Raw genomic sequence first — 15,724 nt, 5'->3', positions numbered from 1 at the left:
GGGTGGGCTGCCCGGCCTGTGCCCGGCACTGCTCACGGCTGCCCTCGCCTGTGCGCTTGTGGCACCGAGACCGTGGTGCTTTCCTCTCACTGCCCCTCGGCGCCCGACCTCCCCCCTGCCGGTGCCCCCCATTCCCAGGGCTCCTGGGGTCGGAGCCACGTCTGCCTCCCCTTCTCGCCCTTCCTCCCCACTGCTGCCCCAGGGGGTGCCTCCTCCGGCCCGATGAGCCCCACAGCCGACCCTTGCACAACCTGGCAGCGTCAGGCCCCGGCCCCACACCCCAGCCCAGACCGCCCTCGCCCTCGTGCTGCTCCGGTAGCTCAGCCTCCCTGGGTGGCCACAGGCCCCCCCCGCCCCAGTGCAGTCCACCTGATCTTCCAGTGACTCTGCCGCCCACCCAGCCTCCCTGTTCTGGGCCCGTCTCCCTGCGATGCTGCTGCCTGTCTCTCTCTCCAGCCCCCGCCGCCCCGCCATTGCCCCGCCGAGCCTCTTCTCTTCACGAGGTTGTCTTCTCATATTTCAACCCAGAATTGCTTCTTCCTTTGCCGAAGAAACCCGCAGCCTGACTGTGGACTAAGTTCTGGCCACGATGCGGTCACGTCACGCCTTTATGCCGGGGGCGCCGGGGTGTTTGACCATCAAGGTCTGGCTCCCCGACGGGGGGCCCTAGCTCACGCAGCCTCAGCCCAGCTCCGAGGATGCATCCGGGACCAGAGTTCGTGGCTGCGGTCCAGTCGAGCAGCAACACCCTCGGGGACAGACCGGGCGGCCCCCAGGTGCTTATCCGAGGAGCCGGGAGCGTTCCTCCAGGGACAGCACAGCCCACAGCAAAGAGGTCGCGGGGCAGCCGACGCCCGCTCTCTCCCTGCAGAAGCCTAGGTGACCTGGTCCCCTAATGTCCTTGTTCCGGTCCATTCAGCTGCTCGCTGTGCCCACATGGCCCCTTCTCACCTGGACGGGGAACTCTGCTGGGTGGGCCCAGCACACGGCGGGGTGAGTGAGAATTGCTGCCCAGCTGCAGCCTTTGGGGTCTCCTGCCTGGGATGTAGAGCCCCATGACGCATCTGACAGCCCACGTGGACTGGGGCCGCGAGTGGAGGGCGTACTCACCGAGGCCTCGCAGAGCCGATGGAAGTCCACGCTCAGGTACGCTCTGATGCCGTCCACGGCCCCAGGGAGGGTGATGCCTCGCAGAAGCAGCGCAAAGAGGACCACGTACGGCATGGTGGCTGTGATCCACACGACCTGGGGAGGGCACAGTGTCACCAGGGCGCACTGGCCACCGGCTGGCATGGCTGGGCACAGGGTCACCCTCATGGTTTGTGCTCAGAGAGGGGGGCCTCAGATTGGGAAGCCCGGCGTCCCAATCAGTCACAGGACACCAGCTCAACAAATGCCTCCTGGAGCAAGACTGTCCAGTGCCTTCTATCCTGCATGTTGTCTTTCCCGGGGATTAAAACAGGACAAACAATTTGGCAAGGAAGGAGCGCGTCGTCTCCGCATTCGGGCCATGGCAGTAGGCAGCAGTGGCTGAATCCCTGACGAGGGAGATGTGAGGGATGTGCGCTGACTGTGCAAATGGGCACCTGGAGCACTCGTGACAGATGGACTCCGGGCCGTGGGGGGTGGGGGAGAGTGCCTGTGGCCGTCAGCAGACTCAGGTGCTGGAAAGTCACTGCAAGCGTTAGCCCGAGTGACGGGGGCATTCTGGCCATCGTGGCTTCGGGCGCCCAGATAATGACCAAGATATTTTCATCAGCAAAAATATTTTGTTGTGCTTGTCTTCACGCTGAAAGCACTCTCCTGACATCATTCTTCAACCACAGCCGCCTGTCCCAACCCACCACGGCCACCTGTCCACTCCCCAACCCACCACGGCCACCTGTCCGCTCCCCAACCCACCACGGCCCACCTGTCCACTCCCCAACACACTACGGCCCGCCTGTCCACTCCCCAACCCACCACGGCCATCTGTCCACTCCCCAACCCACCACGGCCACTCCCCAACCCACCATGGCCATCTGTCCACTCCCCAACCCACCATGGCCACCTGTCCACTCCCCAACCCACCATGGCCACCTGTCCACTCTCCAACCCACCACGGCCCACCTGTCCACTCCCCAACACACTACGGCCCACCTGTCCACTCCCCAACCCACTATGGCCACCTGTCCACTCCCCAACCCACCACAGGTCACCTGTCCACTCTCCAACCCACCACAGCCCACCTGTCCACTCCCCAACCCACCACGGCCCACCTGTCCACTCCCCAACCCACCACGGCCACCTGTCCACTCCCCAACCCACCATGGCCCACCTGTCCGCTCCCCAACCCACCATGGCACACCTGTCCACTCCCCAACCCACTATGGCACACCTGTCCACTCCCCAACCCACCACGGCCACCTGTCCACTCCCCAGCTGGAGAGCCTTGCTGCCTCACCTTCCCGGAAGTCTTCACTCCCTTCCACAGGCTGAAGTAGAGCAGGACAATGACCAGCACCAGGCAAGATGTGAGCTGCCAGCGAGGAGGGCCCAGGTCGTCGATGCCCTGGCTCTCGTGGAGGTGCAGCACACCGCGCCTGGAGAGGAAGGAGATGGGTGTCCTGGGGGGGCTGCCTCCATGCCCAGAACTGGAACAGGGGGCTGTGCTTGTGCAGAGACCTGCCTCCCCCACTCGGCATGGCAGCAGGGACCTGGCCTGATGGGCCTGGAGACCCCCACCCCTCGCCCCCCACCCCAGAAAGGCCAGGACTCCAGCCTTAGTGGAGATGCAGGGCCCATCCTCCAGGTGAGAAGAGCAGGTGGGCCACCGCACGCTGGGAGCCCACAGAAGCCCAGCCCTGGCCCAGGGCCACACTGACAGGAGAAGGTAGACTGTGATAACTTAAAGACGTAGATTGCAAACCCTGTAATAGCCACTAAAAATTAAGACAAAGAGCTAGATGGACTTCCCTGGTGGTCCAGTGGTTAAGACTCCACGCTTCCAATGCAGGGGCCACAGGTTTGATCCCTGGCCGGGGAGCTAAGATCCCACATGCTGTGTGGTGTGGCCAAGAAAACAAAACAAAACAAGAAAAGAAGAGCTAGAACTTATTAGCAAATGGAGTAGATAAGGTGGAAGCCAAAATAATTAATTAATTCCAAAGAAAATAAACAGAGGAAACAAGAAACAATGAACCGGTGGGACAAGCAAGATGGAAGACTAAACCCTAACCATACTGATAATTATTGATTGGAAACACTCTAATTAAAAGACAGAGATTGTCATAGTGAATAAAAAAGCAAGAACCAACTCTGTGCTGTCTACATGAAACCCACTTCAAATATGATACATATAGGTTTAAAACATAAGGATGGAGAAGATATCCCATGTAAACCCTATTCATAGGAAATCTGGAGTGATCATATGATGTGGGCATATTAATATCAGACAAATCAGGATGAGGAATAGGGACTTCCCTGGTGGAATAGTGGTTAAGAATCCGCCTGCCAATGCAGGGGACACGGGTTCGAGACCTGCTCTAGGAAGATCCCACATGCCGCGGAGCAACTAAGCCCGTGCTCCACATCTGCTGAGCCTGCGCTCTAGACCCCATGAGCCAAAACTACTGAGCCCGCGTGCCACAACTACTGAAGCCCGCGCACCTAGATCCTGTGCTCCGCAACAAGAGAAGCCACCGCAATGAGAAGCCCATGCCTCGCAACAAAGAGTAGCCCCCACTCACCGCAACTAGAGAAAGCCCGCGCGCAGCAACAAAGACCCAACGTAGCCAAAATAAAGGGGAAAAAAAAAGAATGAGGAATAGTACCAAGAGGGACAGTTCATAACGGAAAAGGACTCAATTAAAAGATTTGATATTCATAAACATGTGTGCACTTTAGAACAGAGCTCTAAGATACATGAATGAAGCAAAAACTGATAGAACTGTGAAGGGAAATAGGTAAATCCACAATTATGATTGAGATTTCAACACACCTTTCACAGTAACTGATAGAACAAATAAACAGTAAGGGTGTAGAAAACTTAAACAGCACTAGGAGCTAACAGGACCTAGCCAACACGTCTACCCAACAACAGCAGGATACACATTCTTTTTAAGTGCACGTGGAATACTTACCAGGATAAACCATATATTGGGCAATATGACAAATCTCAGTATATTTAGGAATAATGAGGTTTTAAAATATATTATCTCACCAAATCTGCATTAAATTAGAAATCAATAACAGAAATATATCTAGAAAACCTCCAAATATTTTAAAGTCAAACAACAAATTTCTAAAAATCTCCTGTGAATCAAAGAAGAAATCACAAGGCAGATCAGGGAATACTTTAATACACAACATATTAAATGTGCAGGAGGCAGCTAAAGCAGTCTCTTAGAGGCAAGTTCGTAGCTTTAAATGTATAGCTTTCTAATTTATATTAGAAAGTAGGTGAAGGTGGTTTTGATAAGTGTTTATGGAGTTGAGGGAAATTGAACACTAGTTGGAGTTACAGGGGCCAATTTTGGGGTTTCCAAAGCCCACGTGCACTTTGTAGCACTTACAGCTTTCGTACTTCAATGACTATAGTTATCCTGGAATTTCGTGGTGGGATGTGAGCTCCCTAAGTACATGTGCCTTCAAGAAGATGCAGTGCTTTCCACAAAGATCCACGGTATAAAGTGGCTTTACATTCCAGAAAACCCTTGCAGACCTGACAGTCAGTGGGGCCTGTCTCAGGAAAACCCAGTCACCACCGTTAGTGAAATCACCTGGCGTGTCATCAGTTCAGTTTAATAACCCATCGTGTCGTTCATGATCTATGACTTCGTTGTAAACCTTCAAAGGCCCCGCCTTTGTCCCAGGGTCACCTCCAACTACGGTTGGACATCTGCTCCTGCTAACAGCCCTTTACATGGAGGGTTCAGGCAGCTTTCTAGCTCAATCTTTCTCTTCCAGACTTGGAATTTCCAAACAGACTTCACTAGTGAGCTCTTTTTTTTTTTTTAATTCACCTATCACATATGTTTCCTTCTAGCATTCTTAATAATAAATCATTGACTAATCAGTTTTTTCCCTCTATTTTTCTCATCTGAAAAATCACTTAGATAAATCAACTTTTTCCACACCTCCCAAACAAAAGGTAAGTATCCCCAAATGGCTTCATCTGACACATTTGATATCTCTTAAAGCTTTCTAAACATTCTAAATTGCACCAAAATCCATCTTAAAATTGTAAAAGACACACTAGCTTGAAAACATAGCCATCGTTTTGTTGGTGAAATGATAACTTAAACCCAACTGTAGCAAGAGCTGTCTCTGCATGTCTGTCAGTGGTGAGACGGGTGGGATGCTCCCAGGCGCTCGTCCACAGCCATGTCTGTGTCTCCCCTTTCTGCTTTCTGATGCAGGGGTCCCCACCCCTCCCTCTCTCTTTTCTGGTCCCCCGTCTCCCATCACACACTAAACCTGAGAGCTGGGCCGCTGGTGAGAGTACTTGCAGCCCGGGCTTTGACCTGTCCATGAGATGCTCTTAAGTTTGGGAAGTGCAGTAAGGAACCGGCCGGCAGCAAGCTCCTCAGATGCACAAGCAACTTGGATGAATGCTCTGCTTTGACTTGGACGAATCTATCATTTCTTGCTTGCTTGTCACTCTGAGTCCTGCCCACACACTCAGGTGACAGGGCCTGGGTTTCCATTTCTCGCAGGTACGTCCTCATTGGTGTCTTTCAGGCAGATCTAATGGGACCCATCCCAGGTGGACTCTCGTTTCCAGCCTGTCCTCTGAAACCTGCTCGCCCCCTCCTGAGAGCTCCTGGAGACCCAGGCCCTCACCCCCCCCAGCTTTGGACTCTCCCTCCTCCGGGCAGGTGGATTCTCAGCGGCCCCTCTCGTCCCCCCTTCGCGGAACCTCCCTCCCTGCCCTCCCCAGACTCCTTCACTCTCTAATCCCAAACCGCCAAAAAGAGTATCTTCCAAAAAATTAAACAAGTCCCATCACACACAACCCTCGTCCCCACCCTAACCATGCTCTTCCTAATAATGCCTGAGAAAGGCACCCCATCCCCCTGGTGGTCCCCCCAGGCCCCCCAAACCCCCACCTCACTCCATTCCTGCCCATCGCTGCCACTTTCTGAAGCAGCCAATCCTGGAGATACGTTCCCCACGTGTGGCGGGGATTCTAGAGCAAAGGACTTAGACCCTGAGTATCTGAAACACGCAACTTCAGATGCTGAATGTCCGCAGGTTCCATGAACACCCCTTGCCCTTCTGGCGGTGTCACTTCTACCCCCACACGACAGATTCTCCCAGTGCCCGAAGGCTCAGTTTCTCTCCTGCACACCTGGTGTCTCACCCAGCTCCACAGGCCCCAGGAGTGGGACAGTGCTTTCCCTCAGGGAAGACCTCGGGCAACTGTCTGATGATCCCGCCTCCGGCTGGAGGCCGGGCCATGAGCAGAGGGAGAATGGGGCGGTGACCGGGAAAGGGGAGCCCGGCCCCCTCTGGAGGCAGTGCTGCAGCCCCCGGAGCCCAGCCCCACACACCTCCTCCCTGCGGCATCTGCAGGGTCACAGGCCATCCCCCCCAACAGACCCTAAAGGGCCGCAGGGAGCAGGTGGGGCAGCCCATCCAGTTTCCCTTCCCTGCGAGGTCTCCCTGCAGGAGCCGTGCTGAGCTGCTGGAGGTGGGGTCAGAAATACGCCCACAAGAGCCCAGAGGGACGGGACGCGGCACAGGCCAGCGAGGGGTCCTCCCCACATCCTCGGGAGGCGGCAGGGGCGGGTGGCTGGCCCGGCTTCCCCCCCCACCCCCGGGGGTGTCCTCAGACCCCGAGGCCCCCACTTACTCAAAGTACTCGGCGGCAGGGGTGGTCCTGAAGGTGTCATTGGGGTCAGGGCTGGAGCTGGGGGCGCGGGCATCGGAGCAGCGGGGGCTGTTCCAGGTGTGGTTGCAGTGGGTCCAGGGCAGCTCCGTGGTGAAGGAGGAGAAGAGGTAGTGCAGCGCCCAGGCGATGATGACGTTGTAGAAGAAGCCGATGTAGAGTGAGATGAGGATGACCGTGTAGCCCACGCCTGGTGGGGAGAGCATGGCCCCATCAGCAGCTCACCCTTGCCCCTCCCCTCACGGGTCGCAGCTCCACCTGGGCTGTCCCAAAACCAGGCAGCGCCTTCAGACACGCCAGAAGATGAAGGAAAGGGTGGGTCCCAGACTTCGCGTCACAGTCAGAGAAGGGGCTGCCCACTTCCAAAACCATCCATGGCCCTTGACGTCTATCCAGACATGCAGGGCTATCCAGGGACGCCCTGGTACAGCCAAGTCACCCTCAGACATACAGGGTAACTAAGGGCCATCCATGGCTGTCCACCATCACTCACAGCCAGTCCGGGTCATCCAGGCTCACTTAAGGTCATCTAGGGCCACTCTGGGTCACCCAGGGCAACTCAACCCAGGGTTATCCAGGGCCACCGGCCAAACAAAACCATCAGAATCATCCGCAGGCACCCAGGACCACCCAGGGCCATCTAGGAAGACCCAAGGATACAAAACACCAAGTCGACAAAGGCCACTCCAAACCACTCAGGGTCACCTAAGGCCACCCAGGGCCACCCATGCCAATAGGGCCATGAAGGCCATCCAGGGTCACCCAGGGATGCCCAGTGACTCCCAGAGCCACGCAGGGCCACCAATAGTCACTAAAGGATTACTAGGGTGTTTCACGCTCTTCCACAGCCACCCAGGCTCATCCAGGACCATCCAGGGCCTCCAAGACAATCCATGCCTACCTGGGCTACCTAGAGCTGTCCAGGGCCATTCATGGCCACCCATAGCTAACCATGCCCCTCTAGGCCACTCAGGGCAAACAGAGTCAGCTGGGTCTACCCAACATCACCCAGGACCACGCATGACCATTCAGGGTCTCCAAGGGTCACCTATGACCACACAGGGGCCCCCAGGGCTTGTCAGAGTCCCTTTCCAGGATCACAAGCCCTGGGATTTGTGACAGTCCCTGAGGGGCTCCTGGCTCCTGGAGCAGAACAGAGTGGTGAGCAGTCTTTGGAGACGCGACATCCTGGCTGAGGTGGACGGATGGTCTGGCAGTGAGACCTCCTCCCTATTCAGTGCTGGACAAGCACTGTCGGGTCCCATCACTGCGGGTGACTGTATCAGGCTTCATGCAGAGTTCTCGTTTCCGCATTCTTTCCCGGCTTTGTTGCCAGGACTAGTTTGGGCTATAACTATAACTTCACTGCCTTAGAACCTGGTGGGCGCCCTGTCCCGTCTTGCCTGCCTGTGGCCGGGGAGGGGCTTGCCTTCAAGCCGACTTTTTCGGGGAGTGGCTTGGCTTGTTTTTTATGGGTCTAGCCCTTAGGAGAAGCTATTTTCCTGCTCAGGACACTTCATTAAAATTCTCTTTCCTCTTTTGAAAGCCAAAAGAGAGGGACTACAATTTATTTACGTGTAGATATTAAACAGATCCAGTATCAGGAGTGATTTATTTAAAAGCAAACAGTCCCTGGTACGTGGTCCCTCTTGGAAAACATGCTCAGTAGCAGCGATGACAAAACCCAGACTGTGCCTTCAGAAGGCCTTCTCCGACGTGGACTCATCAACGTGGAATAACTTTACTGCACTTCTGCTTCCTGAGCTCCATAGGAGAGGCTGGCTCCCCGTGAACTCGCCCCGGCAGCCACGTCGGCGGGAAGCCACGCTGCTTCCCGTGTGTCACGGAAGGTGTTCCGTGGTGGTGAGCTGGCTGTGGGTGCCTGCCCGGAAATCTTTGGAAGGTGACAACGCTGCACACCAAATCCTCCACTTGAAGTTCGGGGAACTCAACGGAGCCTTTGATCAAACACTAAAGCAGATCCAATCCAGGGTCAGAGAGAGAGCGGCTTCTGCCTTCTGAACCCACCGCCGTGTGGATAGCCCTCCGCTGGGCAGGCCAGGTTTCTCGCTGTCCCAGCAGAGGGACAAGGGTGCCCCGGGCTGATGTGGCTCCCAGGGCACGTGAGCTTTGCCCCATCAGCCACAGCACACCAGCCCCGGAGGGTCCCCCATCCAAGGGCGCTGCTGTCCAGCTGCCGCAGAGGCCTGCATGAAGGAACGATTTCCTAGGAATGTGGCTGTGAGCACCAGCCATTCTTTCGGTCCCTCTGAGCTCTGTCCTCCAGGACCACAGAGCCCCAGGAAGCCCTGGCCCTGGGCCGCCCGAGGGCAGCCCCTCACCGACCCTGCCGTCAGGTTCTTCCTTTGTGTCACTTAAGACCCAGCCACACGAAATCCACTGCCCTGTTTGCTCTGAGAATGCTCTTGTTCAGTGAATGATCAGTGTTCATACATCATCATATACTCTACAGCTCCACCTGATACGTTTCTTCTATTATTCTGTGCCACGGGAAACGTCCCTCCCAAGGCGGTGGCAGGCTCGGTCCCCTCTAACACTTCCAGTGAAAATATGAACGAAAACTCGACGTGTCCCTCTTTTGTCCGGCTACCAGGAAGCTCAAGACCAAGTGTGAACTTCACTCACAGCTCTTAAGGTCAAGTTTCTTAAATTTCAGTTTGTTCAGTATTTTTAATATTAACTCTGCATGCATTTTTAATTTTAAGCCACTTAAAGTTCCTTTTTAGAAAGAGGCAGAGTTTGGTAAACCACACTAAAATATTACTGACCACAAAATATAATAAATTATTTTATAGTCGATAAAATAGGTGTTTTCCATGCCGTACACACAGTGGGGGTTATCTTAGGCAATTAACCAGACAACCTGAAACGGAGCATCCTCGGGCCTCAAGAGGGACAACAGCCCCCTTCTCCACCACTAAAGCCAGGTCACTCCAGAGCGTTCCCCAGAGCTGGCTTCAGCAGGAAGAGGGTGTCGGGGACAAATAGTAATTCCAGGACCCCAGCTGGAGGACACGCCTTGATGGAGCAGCCTCCCATTTCTTGCAAGACTCATTGGCAGGTCTTTGAAGAAAACAGGAGAGAATTCCTCTGCTGTTGGCGGTCTGAGTGCCTTTCGTATCTACTTGGTGTGTGTGTGCGTATGTATGTGCACGTGTGTGTGTGTGTGTGTGTGTGTATGAGAGAGAGGGGGCAGGGGGAGGGGAGGGGCAGGGAGGGAATGAGAGGGAGAGGGAGGGGGAGAGGAGACAGAGGAAGGAGAGGGAGGGAGGGAGGGGGATAGATAGATGAATGACAGATTATAGATGACAGATGACAGATCCAGAGATAGGAGTATTTTTTATCTCTTCTACTATTTTAGCACTTTGACAAAACACTACTCATCAATTGCAGGCTGGCCTCACCTGGGAACAAGGAGACACACTCAAATCCTTAGTCATTACAGATCTTTAAAGTAGGACCAAAATTAAAAGGATGTGTCCACGTGCCTAGACACCTAGCAAAGCAGGACTGAATGCACACAGCTGGGGTTGACTTGCTTCAAAATTGCTCCAGCCTTGCCCTGGTCCACACCACGCCAGGTGCAAGGGGGCATCCCCGCCGTTACCTTTCAGGATAGGGCAGATCTTCCAGACGCCGGCAGCCCCCTCCCTGTTGAACTGCCCGAGGGCCAGCTCCATGTAGAAAAGCGGCATCCCGGCAATGACCATGAAGAACAGGTAGGGGACCAGGAAGGCACCTGGGGGACACGACAGCATGTTCAGCCTGGGGCCGAGGATGGGCTGGCCTGTTGTCATTGGAGCGAGGGCTCAGCCGCCCCAGCCGACCACATGTGTCTTGGGCACGACTGTTGTCATCCGTCTCCTGTCCCTGTTTCTCCCTGAAGCTCCCTGCAGGCAGGGGTGGTGAGCGTCCCGCCTCCATGCCTGGCCCCCGCTGTCATCCGTGCCCCAGCGCATCCCTGCAGGACTCCGGTCAGCTCCCCCCCGCAGTTGTGGGTCAGCCCGCGTCGTGGCTTTGCTCCTGGGTGCTGTGGCTTCCCCGCCTGCGCGGCGGGGCCTGCCCCGTGCCCCCCTCCCCCACGCTGTGGAGATGTCTGCCGCCTTGAGCTGTGAATCCTCGGGATGTGACCCTGCCTGGCCCCTGGCATTTGGAGCCTGCCTCCATCAGGGCCGCAGCCTCGCTCAGGGCACAGAGTTCAGGCCCCCGCAGGCTCAGCCTCCTGAAGCCCCCTCGCTGCACCTCAGATAAGGGGGCTTTGTCTCGGCTCTCTTCCGGGGAGGGGCGGGGGAGACAGGGAGACCCCAGAGCGATGCCTGTCTTGGGGCAACTTCTGTACCTGTTAGACCTCAAGTGGGGTGCCAAAATGCCGACCCACTCACAGGCACCCTGGAAGGCCCTCCCCAAGGAAGTCTCCCGAAGCCCCACCCAAGTGTGTGGCATGGAGTGACCCCCGACAGGGGTTGGCAGAGTCGGGGGACTCACAGGAAACAGGCACAACCTAACTGCTTCTCAGCTTGAATTTTTGGGGTGACCCTGGCCCATTTCTTAGTTTTCTGCCTCAAGCCCACACATGGAAGTTCTGGGACTGGCTGTGCAGGGGGAGGGAGACGGGCACACTCCCAGGGCATCTTTGGTGCCGGCAACTGCCCAGGGCCTCTACATGTTTTGTAAACACTGGTTAAATCAGCCAAAGATACCATTCTCTGGGCCTTGGAGAATTTTCTTTTCCAAAGTGAATGTCACCTTTGGAAACAGAAAGCAGAGCCATGGTGCCTCTGACCACTCCCTCGGGGATCCTGCTTTCCTGGCCTCAGTGTCCTCGGCTGGAGAGAACAGTCAGGGAAGGAGACCACTCTGAGCTCTACGTCTACAGTTCCAGGACGTTCATCTGGGGAAACTGCATCCCACTTAGGCCACATTCCTCCAGATGCCAGCCTTGTGGCCCTGGCTGGCAGGAGGGCACAGGGAGGGGGGGACGCACTCACCGCCACCATTTTTGTAGCACAGGTAAGGGAACCGCCAGACGTTGGCCAGGTCCACAGCGAAGCCGATCACCGAGAGGAGGAAGTCGGCCTTCTTGCTCCAGGTCTCCCGGTCCTGGGCCTGTGCGGGGCTCTGCGGGGGGTTGAGGAGGGTGGAGTTCGTGAGCTGCACCCCATTTTGTTCCTTGACCAGGACGAGTTCCACCGCCTTCGGGCCCGTGGCATTGGCCTCCTTAGTTGTGGCCACCACGGAAGACATCAGTGCCACAGAGCACCTGCTCTTACTCATGGCCTCCTGGACTCAGCGCTTCCTCCCTCTTGGTCTACAGCCAGCATGAAAGAGAAACGCACAGGAATGCACTGATTTAGTAGCCAGATCACGATGCACCCGGCGGCGTGAGCACAGATCTGAGGCATTTCCAGCCATTTCTTTGGGGCAGAACAAATGCACTCCAAGCACCCAAGAGGACACAGCCAGGGTTGAGGACAGTAGGAGATGAGCTACCCTCCTCGTGGGGCCGGGAGACAGGCCGTGGAGACCTCAGGGCAGACTGAGGACCTCAGGACAGACCTCAGGACAGACCTCTCCATTCCCATCAGAGTGCAAGGCTGTGTCCTCTCCAACTTAGTAATAATGCAAGATGCTACCTCCGCACTCCCCACATTGCCAGGGAGTAATTTGACAACCTTCAAATAGTTTTCAATAGTAAGTCTTCACAACAGTGCACATACATTCTTTATACTCAGAGACCAAAGTCAAAAGCAAAATTCTAAAGCCAGAGTCAGCCACAGGAATTCAAAGTTTCAAAGTAACGATTTTAAGAGTTTCCTTCAAGGAATGGCTGCACATTCTGCGTCCACCTGTGGCCACACCTGGAAGGGCTGGGCAGGGACAAGGGCTTCCGGGCAGGTAAATCCTTCCAGTCAGGATTTACCTGGGGGTTTACAGGACTAGCTCCTGCACGTAGCAGCTTTACCAGGGAAATCATCTCCAGGTTACCTTCATGAAACTCTGGGTAATATAATCAAGGAGAACAGAAGAAATTACACACAGTGTGTAACACAGAAATTACACGGCCGAGAGCAGCTTCAAAGACGACTTCTTCTGACGTTTGGATGTTTCAACTGCAGACGCTTGCATGTGTACACACACACACACGCGCGCACACACACACTCTGAAGCAGAAGGTAGCAGGACGGCAGCGGTAAGGGGGTCATTTTCCTCTGCATCCAAGTTTGAACAGAATCCCACAACATGTCACTGTGTGCACCACGTCTCTGAGACAAACACAACAGCACATTCCTGAGATGAATGACAAGGGACAGGAGGGACTTGGGGGCGGGGAGAGGCGGGAGGGACCGGCCGGCAGTGGGGTCCAGTGCAGAGGGCTGGGCTTGTGCAGGCGCCAGATCCCAGCCGGTTCGCTCTGACAGCGGCCCTCGCAGGCGCATCGGGGACCACCTGCCAGGGAGACCCCGGCTCTGCATTTGGGGTGAGCTCACACCACCCATGAAGCCCCGGCCTCAGAGGCCAGGTTTGGGTACAGGAAGCGAATGTGGTGCTTAGAAAGTGTGATTCTGCACCCAGAGCAGAAACAGAGCTGCAGTCCGACCCTACAGCCTGGACGCTCAGCACCCCACAACCCTGCACCCCTGCCCCATCTTAAAAGTCAAAGACTAAGCCCTGTGAGAAGAAGCGATGGCTGAGAAAATCACCCCTATTAGCTCTGGGGGCCGCTTGCCCAGGTGCCCCCAACCCCGGGCAGGTCTGGTTCAGCAGGGAGGGGTCAGCCACAAAGAGCCGCGGTGCCCAGGGTTCAGCGCCTCAGGGAAGCCGGGGACCGCCGGCCCCTACCCCGTCTCTCCGAGCCTGGGGCGGGATGGGGCCAGGGGCCACGGGGGCGCACATCAGCCCCGCGCCCGCTCCGGGGCTCGCACCTCTCGGCCACCTCACCTTAAGATCGCCAATGGCACTGTCGCGGCGCTGTGCACCCCAACTGTTGGCGACTTTTGGAGACGCCGCAGCCTGCGGGAGACGGCGCCCCCCGACGGTGCTCGCCCCGGCCGGGCGCCCCTCGGCCGCAGCCTTCGGGGTCAGAGGCGGGAGCGGAGCGCCCGGAGGATGCGCAGGGGCACCTGTGCGGGGAGCGGGCCACGGGGCGGCCCGGCCTCACCTGCGCGCCCCAGCCTCGTCTCTGCTGGGGTCCTGACACCGAGCGTCCAAGGAAGCTCCCGCTCGGGTCCCGCTGCGCTCCGGGCTCTTATCTTGTCGCCGGGACCCGCCCCGCCGGCCACCGGGGGCGCTCACCCGCCCTGGCTCCGCCTCCGTGCCGCCCCGGGTGGGCGGAGGACGAGCGCGGACGCGCCCCCGAGCCCCGCCCCCCGGGACCCGACCGCCGGCGCCAGTCAGCTGCCAGCAGCGCGCTCTGCCCAAGGCCTCGCGCGCCCGGAACCTGGGGCGAGGGGCAACAGGGTCACCTCGGGGTCCCAGGCCTCGCAGGACCGAGACGGGCGGTTTTCCGTCTCCTTCCCACTCGAGCTTGCGCGCCCCGGGGCTGCCCCGCGCATCTGCCTGGGGCGGGGCTCCCCTGGCCCACCCGCCGCTCCGCCCGGGGAGGAAGCTGGGCGGCGGGCGCGCGGGGCCGAGCCGGGTCTTGCCTCCCTCCCTTCTCCTGCCCACTCTCCCTCTTCCCGCCGCTGCCGCAGGGGCCGCCTTCCTGATGCTGCACCGACCCCTCTCCCCAGACGTCGGTTCTGTCCGCTCCTCCTGCCGCGGCCGCCCCCCCTCCCCCGAGGTCTGGCGCCCTGGGGGCATCTCCTCCACCAGCCAGTCCCACTCGAGTTGGGCCGGCCTGGGGGCAGGGATCCTGCGCCTGGCGTTTGGGGTCCTGTGGGCGTCCCTAGCCGGGCCGCGGAGACCCTTGCTCCTGCCCTGACGGGCAGGCTCAGACCTTGCCGGGGTCTCTGCCTTCTCTCATCCGGCCTTGCGCCCCGGCCGCGAGGTACCCGATCCTCGCCCGGATCCGGGCTGCGGAGACGCGGGTCCTTCTGTGGCCCGAGAGCCGACCCCTCGCAGGACCCAGTGTCCGCGCGCGTCAAGCAAGGAGCGAAGCGTCGCCGCGCTTTGCCCACATGGAGCGCGAATCGACTGGAACCAAGGGGCTCGAATCACACTCGCATCGGGACACGATTTCCAGGGACAGCCCGGAAAGCCGCAGCTGTCGATACTGGCTCAGAACGGACTGACTCGGAATCATTGCTGAGATGACCTCCAGCAAGACTGCACATTCATGATGCGGAGGAATGGAGTCCCCAGACCACCAAGCAGGCCCAGGACCCACAGGTGCAGGACAGCATCAAGGTAGGTGGCACCCTGGCTCTGCACATGGTGGAGGCCCTGGTGACCCAAGCCTGGGCCGTAACTTTCCCCTCCCCCCTCCGTGTAAGCTTTGGTTTTCCTGCCCTGCGGTGGCTGCAGGGGGGCGCCCACGCCAGCCGCTCTCCACTCTGTCTGGGCCGTATGTCCCTCCTCGGCAGGGCCACAGAAGCAGTGTCCCTGTACCAGGGGCCCGCAGAGCACCCTGGCTCATCCCGGGGACCACGCCTCACGCCCCTCCGGCAGCCTCCCCACCAGGGGCTGGTGCCCAGGACAGGGCTGGTACCTGGTACCGGGGAAGAACCGGCAGGGGCTGCTCTTCCAGGCAGGACTGGGATCCATGGAAGAAGCCACGACTCAGGGTCCCGGCCTCCGCTGGCTATGCTAACAGAAACGCCACAGGCGGGGCAGCTTACGGACATGGAAATATTGGCTGGAAGTCAAGTCCTCACACGGCAGAAGCACCCAGAA

General features: G+C 57.8%; 1 protein-coding gene across 1 annotated transcript in view; it reads right to left on the bottom strand.

Annotated features, from left to right (window-relative positions):
• The window catches only part of SLC6A3 (solute carrier family 6 member 3), a gene marked incomplete at its 3' end in the record, with an annotated part of 34,248 nt that extends 22,005 nt beyond the window's left edge, over positions 1 to 12,243 (bottom strand). The window contains exons 1-5 of the mRNA XM_082622887.1: positions 11,881 to 12,243; positions 10,500 to 10,631; positions 6,836 to 7,061; positions 2,444 to 2,582; positions 1,111 to 1,245 (exon numbers count right to left, since the gene is read on the bottom strand). Of these exons, the coding sequence (XP_082479013.1) occupies positions 1,111 to 1,245; positions 2,444 to 2,582; positions 6,836 to 7,061; positions 10,500 to 10,631; positions 11,881 to 12,166 (918 nt within the window). The 5' untranslated portion in view covers positions 12,167 to 12,243. The remainder of the gene's footprint in view (positions 1 to 1,110; positions 1,246 to 2,443; positions 2,583 to 6,835; positions 7,062 to 10,499; positions 10,632 to 11,880) is intronic.
• Positions 12,244 to 15,724: the final 3,481 nt, after the last annotated feature.

The sequence above is a fragment of the Mesoplodon mirus genome, assembly GCF_964341445.2.
Source record: "Mesoplodon mirus genome assembly, chromosome: 5".
NCBI classification, from domain to species: Eukaryota; Metazoa; Chordata; class Mammalia; order Artiodactyla; family Ziphiidae; genus Mesoplodon; species Mesoplodon mirus.
The sequence above is the reverse complement of the archived record's forward strand: the minus strand, read 5'-3'. Positions and strand labels throughout refer to the sequence as shown.